The 12456-nt window shown below is 45.7% G+C and overlaps 1 protein-coding gene across 1 annotated transcript in view; it reads left to right on the top strand.

The window, feature by feature from the left end:
• Window positions 1-1813: 1813 nt before the first annotated feature.
• RNF32 (ring finger protein 32) overlaps window positions 1814-12456 on the top strand; it is a 44043-nt gene continuing 33400 nt past the window's right edge. The window contains exons 1-3 of the mRNA XM_065400141.1: window positions 1814-1952; window positions 7322-7472; window positions 7977-8247. Coding sequence (XP_065256213.1) covers window positions 7365-7472; window positions 7977-8247 — 379 coding nt within the window. The 5' untranslated portion in view covers window positions 1814-1952; window positions 7322-7364. The remainder of the gene's footprint in view (window positions 1953-7321; window positions 7473-7976; window positions 8248-12456) is intronic.

Here is a 12456-nt window from a genome sequence, read left to right as displayed (position 1 = left end):
AGAAGTAGTGGATGTTTCTGCCCTCAAAATCTGAAATTGTATGCAAAGTGATGCAGCAAAATGGCTTACATGACTTGATGTACCCCTTTCAGCACCAAAAAGAAATGGAAACATAGGCCCTGACCCTACAATCACTTACGCACAAGAGGAGTGCCACTGTTAGAGCCTAGTCGTGTGAATAAAGTTAAACACAAGTGAAAGTATTTATGGGACTGGGGCCTTCAAGACTGCACAGTGCCCAATGGGGCCCAGATTCCTAATTCTCTACAAGCTCCTACAAAGTAAATAGTAATGCTCTGCTTATACTTCACTGAGGAACCACTACAAGAACTTAGCAAGAGTAGTGGTGGAACCTCCATTGCTGGAAAATTTTAAATTAAGATTGGTTTATGATAAATTATGCTTTAGTCAAAAGAGAATTAATTCAGAGAAATCTCAGAGCCTATGTTCTGCAGGAGGTCAGACTAGCGAACCACAATGGCCGCTTCTGACCGTATCATCAATGAACAGAGGTTTGCCAAAGTGATATTTCAAAGCCAACTGTTTCTACATACAAAATCAGATTTTTTTAAAAAAGTGTTTATTTCTGACAGATAGCTCAAAACAGCTGAACAAATTTTGCTCCAACTTCCCCCGCACAAAAATATCACAATAGGACAAAACAGAAGAAAACTACTTTTTTTCCAGGCAGATATATTAACTGAAGCTGGGTGTAGTAATTACGATGGAACATAAGAGCGGAGTCTGTGCTACAAACGCATATACAGGGAAGTGTAAGAAACACTGTTGGGAAAATTAAACAGCACCAGAGAGATGTAGGAACCAGAATAAAATCTAAATAGCAAATCCACAGATATGAAAACATACACAATTTTGGAGGTGGGGTCAGCTTGCTGCAGGGATCCACGGTTGGCCCCTCTCTGCTGAGCAGCGATTGTGTACTGGCCAAGAGTGCCATGTTAGATGGGCAGTGCTCCCTGGCAGTAGGATGACCAGATGAGAGAAAGAAAATATCGGGATGGGGGGGAGGGGAGCAAAAAAAAAAAAGCCGAGGAGTGCTGCCGGTGGAGCAAAAAGAAAAAAAAAAAAACTGCCGGCGGAGCCAAATATCGGGACAAATTGCGTCCCGACCAGACATCGGTTGGGACGCAGGACAAACACCTAAAAAACAGGACGGTCCTGATTTTATCGGGACGTCTGGTCACCCCACCTGGCAGTTGCGGGGGGAGGGGACTGCAGCAAAACTACTGCTGGTTGAAAGTTTGAGAGAGAGAAAAGGTGTGGGGGGGGGGAGGAAAAAAGTGGGGGAAGGAGATTTTTTTTTTTGCAATTTAAATTTTGTTTAAAGTTCGAATGTTGACAAAAAAATAGGGACACAATTGTGAAAGCTACTCCCCCCCCCCTTTCATCAGTGCCCCTCATGTGGTCGCAACATGCTGATCAGAGCTAAGGAACCCCTCAAATCCAGGGTGTCTCAACATAGGGCCTTGCCCCTCCCCCAGTGGGAGCGCAGCTGGCCCTCACCAAAGGGAGAGCAGGCAGCGCAACGCTCAGTAAGTCAGACAACATCGCGCAGGGCGCGCGCCGCTTTATCCAGCCCCGCCCGCCCGGCAGAGAGCTCCGCCTCCCCTTCCCACGTGCGTTCGAAAGGCACAGCTTCACCCAGGGGCACGAGGACACACCGACCGATGGGCAGTGGCCACGTGCCCCTGGACTGGCCCTTCCAGAGGCCCGTACTAACGCCCACATTCCACACTCCTCCCTCGCGCCACTTGAACTTCCGGTCTGCGTGCGCCCTCGCCTCCTTGACGTTCCGCCCGCCCACTTGCGCGGCACGCACGCATACGCCTCGGTTTCTGCCTCGCGCTGCCGTGGGGGTGGCGGCGAGCTGTGATAAAGCTTGGGAGTTGCGTTGCTAAGCAACCCGATCCGGACTGTGGCGAGAGGAGCAGGTTGGTGTTAAAAAGACAGTAACAGTCTTCATGGGACGAGCCCAGGGATGCTGCAGAGTCCCCTGGCAGGGTGGCTGTTTGTATCGAGGGCGGACCACAGGAGCCAATAAGAGGGCGCAATGTGGTGGGGGAGCAGGGGCCATGGATTGGGTGGGGGTGAGGAAGCCGGGGCCAATGAGGGGGGGAGGGTAAATGTGTGATGGGGAGAGCAGGAGCCATTGGGTGGGGGGAACCAGGGGCCAATAAGCGGGGCACTGTGTGATGTGGGGAAGCTGGGGCCAGTAAGGAGAGAGGTGCTGGGTGCATTCAGGAGCAGAGGCCATTGTAGGGAGAGATACTGAATGTTGGGGGGGCGGGGAGAGGGGGAAGCAAAGGCAGATGAGAAGAGAGGGCTGGTTCTGTGGGAGATGGGTGGGAGGGTTGATAAATGAGGGAGACACATGCCATGAACCAGTGTGCAGTAGGGAGACTTGTGCAAAGATGGGCTGCTGTTATGGGATCTGATGTGTTTAAGGATGAGAAGGAGAAAGAGGTGGGTAGGGCAGGGTGAATAGGTGGTTTCTGTAAAATGGGAATAGTCAGCAACATTTAATGTGCCTCATTCATGATTGTAAAGTTCTGTGGCCCATGGATGGAAGGTGCTATAGAAATTCAAATTATTGATTATCATAAAAATCAGCGGTTAGAATAGCACCACACAGAGAATCTATAAAAAGCGATTTGAGGAGATCTTTTGGCAGTCTGGTGCACTTCTTTAAATTCTTAATTAAAATGTTGCAGTAGTTAAAATAGATTTTATTATATTTTTAAATTTTTAGTTCAAAATTTATTTTTACAATAAGAGACTCTTTATATAGAGATAGTTTTAACATATTTTGAGAAGAGGAACAGAAGGTCAATTAATCTCTGAAAAAAAGAAATCCTTTTAGTCCACCAAACAGGTACAGGACTAGTGGGGGCATTCCCTAAGACCCCCAACAAGCATAACTCAGCTTTAACCTGAAGAGACAACTTCCAGGAAGGAGCAGTTCATTGTCCATGACCTTTGCAATCGTTGGCCTCTTTACTGAGCTTGTCAAAAATGAGTGCCAGTTGTGATGGTAATTGTATATTGTCTCACTGAGCTAACTCCCATGCAAGTTGATGGAAATCTTCCCATTTTTTTCCAATGGGAGTTGGATTAGTTCTTGAGAGACTTGGCTTTTTAAGGGTCAATTATCAGGTTAAAAACCAGTCTTTTAATGTCCTTCCCTAAGTTATACGTAATACCTGAGACTGTTAATAGGGAACTTTTTGTTATGTCTGGTTTACTCTTCACTTCTTATTCTGTTTTTGTTTGTTTATTTCTATCAAGCTTGAGCAATGGATGTAGGTGAGCCAGATCATTCACTTTTGTTTATAGTCAGCTTCTAGTTTATTCCACATTTAGGTGCTCTTTGTACTTGGAAAATGCTGCAGTGTTTGGACTACAAACAAGGCAAGGGAGTGTTTGGAGTATTGGTTGTTTGTTTCAACAGTTTCCACTACAATTAAAACAAAAAATCAGTTTTTTTATTCATAAAAGATAGTTTTTCAAAGTCTAAATTATTGTGAAAATATGACCTGTGTCACTTTAAATATTGGGACAGCTTTCATTCCATAATAAAGAGCAGGGAAAATTATTATTACTCTATAGTCTGTGCTTTAAATTCAACTCAGAAGCCAAGCAACAGCTCATGAATAGGGCCCTAACAAATTCACGGCCATGAAAAACGTGTCATGGACTGTGAAATCTGGTCTCCCCCCGTGAAATCTGGTCTTTTGTGTGTTTTTACCCTATACTATACAGATTTCACAGGGAGACTAGCGTTTCTCAAATTGGGTGTCCTGACCCAAAAGGGAGTTGCAGGGGGGTTGTAAGGTGATTTTAAGGGGGTCATGGTCTTGCCACCTTTACTTCTGTGCTACTGCCTTCAGAGCAGGGTGGCCGGAGAGTGATGGCTGCTGACTGAGGGCCCAGTCTACAGGCAGCAGTGCAGAAATAAGGGTGACAATGCCATACCATGCCATCCTTACTTCTGCGCTACTGCTGGCAACAGCACTGCCTTCAGGGCTGGGCTCCTGGTGAGCAGCCACCACTCTTTGGCTGCCCAGCACCGCCACCAGCAGCAGCAGCGCAGAAGTAAGGGTAGCAGTACCTCAACCCCCCTCTAGAATAACTCTGCAACCCCCACCCCAACTCCTTTTTGGGCCAGGACCCCTACAATTACAACACTGTGAAATTTCAGATTTAAATAGCTGAAATCATGAAATTTACTATTTTAAAAAGCCTATGACCATGAAATTGACTAAAATGGACCATGAATTTGGTGGGGCCCTAATCATGAAGCACAGGTATAAAATGCTCCTTGTGAAATTCTTCACTTATTAAAAAGATGGCTGTACTCTATACCATTTAAAGTTTCTGAATAAGTTTATGGATGTGGTCTACAGAGAACAGTTCGTAATAGTCTAATTTTGAAGTGGCAAAGCCATGGATGACAACAGCAAGGTTTTCATTAGAAATGGTGTGCAAATGAAATTGGCTCTTTTGGCCAAGCATAAATAGAGGAAAGCAATCCTAGCTACTGATACTATCCAGAACTCCGTATGATAAACTCTGGTAATGAAAGACGGATGCACAACCTCGTTGAAGGAGACTAGAACCACAATCATGTCTTCTGGTTGTTTCCCCCAACCTACCATCATCACCTCCAAATGATCTAGACCAGGGGTCCCCAATGTGGTTAGACTGGTTAGTCATGCTGCAGTCTTTACCCATCACTGAGGTGCACAGCTGCTTCTATTACTGCAGCAGTCAAGATGGAGACAATTGTAATCATAATGTAGATTAATGATGCCAATTCTAAAATAACAGCCTCATCATCAGGTGATTGTAGTGTGTTTTTCATTCAAATCCATAACTCACTTCTTCTATAATGTCCAAAATAAATAGGTTAATATATATGGCAAAATCCAGTTAGTGAGTCTATCACTATAACCTTGTCTTTTCTCATTCCACTCCTTCTCTATTATTTGTTATCACTACTCATCTTGAAGGTTCTCTTCCCCCTTTTTTTGGTGTTATTTGTCCTCCCCTTAATTTTTCCATAGGTAAAACAGTAGAAGTGGGTGAGTTGTTAAGAGGGATTTGAATGTGATAAGGGGCGTGGACTTGATGGACAGGTTTGTGTGGGCATTCCAAGCACAAAGGGCAGCGGGGAAGAAGGCACAGAAATGTTTGTGAGAGGAGGATACAAAAAGGGTATTGAAGGTGTAGTCATTTGTGAGCAGAAAGAGTGGTGGGGAGCAACACAGACACATCCAGGTCCAAGATTCAGGCAGGGGTTGTGCGACATACAGCCTTGAAGTAAGGACAAGAAGTTTTAATTAGATGCGCACCAGCACAGCGAGTAAATAGTGTCTAGTTATAGTCATGGATAAGAAGGTAGCCTTTGGCAACAGCATTTTGGATGGAATGGAACCATAAGGTTAGTATGAAGACCACCAAGGGAGAAGGAAATTGCAGTAATGAAAGTGGGAGATGATATGGGTAGGGACAAGGAATTTGGAGGTTTTTCTATTTGGGGTGGAAATGAAAGGCCAGATTTTGAATAGAGGAGGAAAAAGGCAACATGAGTTGACCATAGTCTTGATGTGGGGAGAGAAGGAAAGGGAGAAGTCAAAGACATCCCCAAATTAATTACAGGCCTTCATGACAGAGGATAGTGGCATTATTAATGGTAAAGAAGATGGGAAGTAGTGGAGGTTTGGGATGAAAGATTATGAGTTTAGACTTGGCCATGTTGAGTTTAAGATGACAATAAACAATCCAATATAGGCAGTCAGGGAGGCAGAAAAATATGATATCAAAGTAGAGTTGCCAACATACCCAAATACCCTTGCCCCGCCCACTGCCCCAAGGCCCTGCCCCTTCTCCGAGGCCCCGCCCTGCTCACTCCATCCCCACTCCCTCCATTGCTTGCTCTCCCCCACCCTCACTCACTCTCACGGGGTAGGGGGTTGGGATATGGGAGTGGTTGTGGGCTCTGGGCTGGGGCCGAGGGGTTCAGAGTGTGGGAAGGGGCTCCAGGCTGAGCCTGGGGCAGCGGGTTGGGGTGCAGGAGGGGGTGTGGGGTGCAAGTTCTGTGGGAGGGAGTTTGGGTGCAGAAGGGGGCTCCGGGCTGGGGTAGGGGGTTGGGGTGCAGGAGGGGGTATGGGGTGCTGGCTCTGGAAGGGGGCTCAGGGCTGGGGCCAGGGGTTCAGGAGGGGGCTCAGGGCTGGGGCAGGAGGTTGGGGTGTGGGCTCTGGCCAGGCAGCACTTACCTCGGGCGGCTCCCAGTTGGCGGCGCAGCGGGGCTAAGGAAGGATCCCTGCCTACCCTAGCCCCTTGCCGCTCCTGGAATCGGCCAGCATGTCCCTGTGGCCCCTTGGGGGGGACCAGGAGGCTCCATGCGCTGCCCCTACCTGCACGCACCCCCCGCATCTCCCATTGGTCGCAGTTCCCAGCCAATGGGAGTTGTGGAGTTGGCACCGGGGGCGGGGTCAGCACACGGAGACCCCTGCGGACCCCCGCCGTCCCAGGCCGCAGGGACGTGCTGGCTGCTCTGGGAGCGGCATGGAGCCAGGGAAGGCAGGGAGCCTGCCTTAGCCCTGCTGCGCCGCTGGACTTTTATCAACCTAAAATCTTCTGGTTTGGCTTCAGTAGCCTCTGGGAGATAGAGCCTGATTCCAGGAGACTCCCGGCAAAATTGGGAGGGTTGGCAACCTATATTGAAGCACAGAGTACAGGTCAGGAGTGGAGAAATATACCTGAAAGTCATCATGCAAAGAGAGAATTCAACTTAGTGAGCAGCTGAATTCAGCCAAGGATAGGAACATGAGGAGAAGGCTCAGAACAGAGACCTAAGGTACCCAAATTGGGAACGGAGGAGGATGGTCGACCAACAGATGTTGAAATAGTTTACAGAGAAGTAAGTGTGTGTGTGTTGTGCTTATCTTAATGGGGTCCTGGTCCATGACTGGGGCTGTTAGGTGCTAACACAATACAAATAATCTAAAAAGCTGATATAAAGGCAGGTTTCCAGGACAGATCCATTAGCTCCTATCCAAAAATATACTGTATACAGCATATGCAGTACATTGGACTTTGTGGGGAGAGAGGGGTCACAATCTACTTTTGGTTACATGGAGCTAATTTTTTCAGCACCATTGTGTGTTGTGCTAACCTCTTGTTGTCCACAGGTGTAGAAAATAGTGAACATTAATTTTGTACACTTCCACTGTACTGTCAATGAGAGTATTTCTGTTGATCAAAAACATTACTAATTCTTTTGTATTTTTGGTTTTAGAACTACAAGATATTACAAAATATGCTGTCAATTGTCCCTGTCAATGGAGCATCATTATTCTGTTTTGAAGACAAGTAGTTCATCAATGACTTCAGTTCACAATTCTAAAAACAATTACAAGGTGCACTGGTCATATTTTATGCTAAAAGAAGTGAGCATTACAAAAAATTGAAATGAATATAGATAGGCCCATTTAGTGTGTTAAAAGTAATATATACTTACAAGTATTTGTTTATGTTTAGGGCTCTGAAATGCAAGATTAGCCTTGGGATTGTTTTTAATTATACTGAGGCAAAATATGTTTAGGCATGTCAAGCTTTTATAATTCATAATGAGTTTATTGCATATAATAATTATGGGTTCAGTAATTAAAAGTTAAAAATTACTGCTATTTTATTTAATATAAACCATAAATCAAATATTTCTTTTGACTTTATAAGTTAAGGTTAGGATGTGTCAGTAACATCAATCTTAAGTTTCATATTATGGTAATTGTATATTAGTAAGACTTCAAGCATGGGAGTTGTATATGTATAAAAACCTTTGTCAAATTAAAACATCATTGGCTAAGGGCTGAACTTTTCTTTTTTAACATACTGTACATAATGTACACATATACAAGTCATTTATATTAATAATTATGGATTTTTTTTAGGGCAGTTCCTCCAAACAAGATACTTTAGCTGTTACTGCAGTTGCTTTACAAGATAATATTTTACATAACCTTCAGCTCCAGGATCTTTCATTAGCAGATCCTTTTAAGTCAAAGTTAAGGAATAAAAAGAACATTTACAAACCTGTGAACAAAGTGATGGTCAGAGCAGTAGTAGATACTGGACTAAGAAAAAAGAGCATTCTCCACACAAAAAAGGAAGATCCAGAAAAAGAATATGTCCTTGATCCTAATCCTCCACAATTAACGTTAGGTAAACCATTATATTCTGATTTGTGTATTTTTGCATTTTATTTCAAACTTATTAGAATACAATAGCTAGATGTTCTTTTCAATACTATAACTTAGCATAAAACTGTATAATGCATAGAAAGTTTATAAAAATGTCAAAAATCAAGTACTTTGGGCCTTCAGGTAAACAGTGATAATTTAAATAATAAGGACAAATTAAATTGCCATCAAAAAAGTTGAATACTTCTCACATCTGTCATATATTTGAATTTATTTTCAGTGTGAGGGGAGAAGGAAGAAACTAGTAAGTCTAGATGAAGAATTTTTTCATTCTAGAAACAGGCACTTTTTTCCCCACTGATTTTTTATATATAATTTTTTTATATTAGTGGTTGAAAATACAATGCAATACAAGTATAAACAAAAACAGATGTTATTTTTAATATTGGAATGATTACATAAGATTGTGTGCAACTGTCGCTTTACCTTTTGTTTAGTAAATTATGTTTACTCGTTTGGGCATAAATTGTATGCTTTTGCTAACATTTACCCACCCCTGCCCAAACTTAAAAATGTTTGTTTTTGCAATGATCCTGGGGCAAAACCCAGCAAGAATTAACACCTGTAGTTAAATACCTACTTCACATTAAGAAGCAAACATGCAACAAGATAAAAGTCATAAAAGTGAGAGCTTGGAATCATGCCAAGTGAGCAAATTTCTTTTTAAAAACCTCAGTTACTAACTTTCCATAACTGTTCTTCAAGATGTGTTGCTCATGTCCATTCCAGTGTAGGTGTGTGCTGACCCCGAGCACTGCTGCCAGAAAGTTTTTCCCCCATGGTATCCATGGGGTCGGCTCTGGTGCCCCCGGGAGCCACACCTTCATAGCGTCTGTATATAGGGCCCTGCTGCCTCTCAGTTCCTTTTTGCTGGCTAACTTGGACAGAGGGGCAGGCGGAGCGGGCAGGGGGTGGAATGGACATGAGCAACACATCTCGAAGAACAACAGTTACGGAAAGTTAGTAATTGTTTTTTCTTCTTAGAGTGCTTTCCTCATGTCCATTCCAATGTAGGTTACTCCCAAGTAGTTGCGCAGGTGGAGGGTTCGGAGTTAATTGGCACACTGATTGTAACACCGCGTGGCCGAAACCCGCATCATCTCTAGCTTGCTGGGTGATGACATAGTGGGATGTGAAAGGGTGAACTGACGACCATGTTGCCGTTCTATAAATGTCCTGAACCGGGACTTGCGCCGTGAACATTGCCGCCGATGATTGAGCTCTTGTAGAATAGGCTGTCAGTGGAGGAGCTGGGACCTTTGCTAGATCATAGCATGTTAAGATACAGTGATCCACAATGAAATTCTCTGGTCTGAGACTAGGCGGCCTTTCATTCTGTCTGCAATGGCTATGAAAAGCTGAGCGGATTTCTGAAAAGGTTTAGTCCTTTTTATGGAAAAGGTTAGTGTACACAACACCTAGCTGGAGTCTCTGTTCCTCCCTGTTAGTATGTGGCTTCGGATAGAAGACAGATAGGAAAATATCCTGGTTACTATGGAATTGTGAGACCACCTTTGGCAGGAAGTCCGGGTGTGGCCGCAGCTGAACTTTGATCTTGAAGATGACTGTGTATGGTGGTTCTGAAGTAAGAGCTCTGATCTCTCAGACCCTTCTGGCAGAAGTAATTGCGACCAGGAAGGCCACCTTTCAGGACAGGTAGAGCAGAGAGAATGTTGCCAGCGGTTCAAATGGGGTCCTGTTAGATTCTCCAGCACCAAGTTGAGGTCCGGGGAGGGAGTGGCTGGTGTACCTGGGGGTATAGCCGCTCCAATCCCTTAAGAAAACGACCACAGATCGAGTTTGAGAAAACTAACTGCCCATTCACCCATGGGTGAAAGGCCAAGATTGCAGCTAGATGGACCCTAATAGATTATACTGTTAGGCCTTGCTGTTTCAAGTGGAGTAGATAATCTATAATGAAAGGCAGTGTTGACTGAGCAGGCAAAACCCCTTTTGCACTGAACAGATCGAGAATCTCATCCACTTTGCCAGGTAAGTGGTTCTAGTGGAGAGTTTCCTGCTCCCAAAAAGCACCTTGCAAACAGGCCCAGAGTATGCCAGTTCTGCAGGATTCAGCCATGGAGCTTCCAGACTCGAGGTTCAGATTACATAGATGGCTGTGGTCCTGAAAGATCAGGCCCAGGAACGGGGGCAGGCTGATGGGCGTGTCCACCAAGAGATCTAGGAGGGTGGTGAATCAGTGCTGACATGGCCAGGCTGGGGTTATCAGGATAAGACACGTCCTGTCCCTTCTGACCTTCAGCAGAACTCTGTATGAGAGGCATGGGAGGGAATGCATACGAGGCATGGGAGGGAACGCATACAAGAGATGGTCCATCCAAGGGAGGAGAAAGGTGTCTGTGAGTGAGCCCTGGCTGTGGCTAGGAAGGAGCAGAACTGAAGACACTCCTTGTGGTGTTTTGTTGCAAACAGGTCTACCTGGGGAGTTCCCCACCTCTGGGAAATGGTGCTCACAATGTCTGGGCGAATGGACCATCTGTGATGGTTGGGAAAGGATCTGCTGAGGTGATCCACTAACTCGTTCTGTGAGCCTGGAAAGTAGGAAGCTTCAAGGTGAATTGAGTGGGCTATGCTGAATTCCCACAGTTGAAGAGCTTCCTGGCATAGGGGAGAGGATTGTGCTCTGCCCTGCTGTCATGTTGTCTGTAAGGACTGACATGCCCGTTGCCCTCCAAGTGGATTTGGAACACCTGGCAGGCTAGGTGCACTGCCCTCAGTTCCCTCACATTGATGTGTAACGAGAGCTCCTTCGGGGACCAGAGGCCCTGAGTTCTGTGGGTCCCCAAATGACCCCCCCATCCCATTGCTGTAATGAGAGACATTGACGACTGGGGCCTTGAGAATGGGATTCCTGCACATACTGTCTGCGGGTCCAGCCATCAAAGAAGGCTTGCAATCATGGACAGAGGAAGCGATACCACCCTGTCGAAATGGTGTCAGCCCACTGCATATGTTGACACCAGCCAAGGCTGGAGAGATCTGAGCCGTAGTCTCGCATGTTATACCACATAGGTGCATGATGCTATATGCCCTACGAGCTTTAAGCAGTTTCTTGATGGGGTGATTCCTCAGGCTCTCTCTGAGTGCCCCAAGTGCTCTGAACAAGTTTTCTGGGAGAAAGGCTCTGGACTAGGTCGAGTTGAGGACTGTTCCAATTCTATCCTTTGAACTGGGGAAAAGGTAGATTTCTACATATTTATCAACTGCTCCAGGTCCTGGAAGGTTGACTGTATTATCTCCACATCTGCCTCCATCTGGGCCTTGGATCGACTTTTGATCAGCCAGTTGTCGAGGTAGGGGTAGACTTGAACCCCTTTTCTCCTCAGGAAGGCTGCGATGACTGCCAGGCACTTTGTGAACACTTGAGGGGCTACTGACAGGCTGAATGGGAGCACAGTAAATTGATAGTGTATGTGGTTCACAACAAATCATAGGAACCTTTTGTGTCCCTGAAATTTCACAATATAAAAATATGCATCCTTCAAGTTGAGGGCAGTGTACCAGTCCTCTAGATCCAGAGAAGGGATAATGGAGACCAAGGAGACCATGTGGAATGTCAGTTTCTTCATGAATCTGTTGAGGTTTCGTAGGTCCAAGATCGGTCTGATTAGGACCCCCAATCCCTTCACTCCGGTGGAACCTTTTCCACTGCTCCCGCCCTTAAGCATTGTTCAAAGGCAGAGCCATCCGCAATAGCCCTGAAGCTGCTAAAATGTCCACCTGGGCGTGGGATGATTCAGAGATCTCCTTGACCTGGATACCCAGGTTCTGGGCTACCCTCCTGATGAGCTCGTAGTGCGCCCTATAGTTGTCCTGGGGAAGACTCTATATTTGTTCCGGCCACCTTCTCTTTGGGAGAGGAGGAAGAGTAATGGGGCATGGAGCCTTGTTCCTTGCCCTCTGCGCCAGATGGTTCCCATGGGGCTGGGTCTTGCAGTTCAGTACTGGGCTTGGCACCGAGGCCTAGTCCCTGCTCCAAAGGAGGTGGTGGGGGAGCTCTCAACCCCAATGCAATGGAGTAGGACCTCCTGGACTGTGGATCCTGGACTGGCTGAAAAATCCAGGGATTCCAAAATGGCCACTGTAGTGGCATTTGCCACTGCGCTGGTGACCAGGTCATTGGTGAAATGCCCTGGCTCATCTCAGTCAT

This window comes from Emys orbicularis, chromosome 2 (assembly GCF_028017835.1).
Source record: "Emys orbicularis isolate rEmyOrb1 chromosome 2, rEmyOrb1.hap1, whole genome shotgun sequence".
NCBI lineage: Eukaryota > Metazoa > Chordata > Testudines > Emydidae > Emys > Emys orbicularis.
This window is presented reverse-complemented; position numbering and strand designations above follow the sequence as displayed.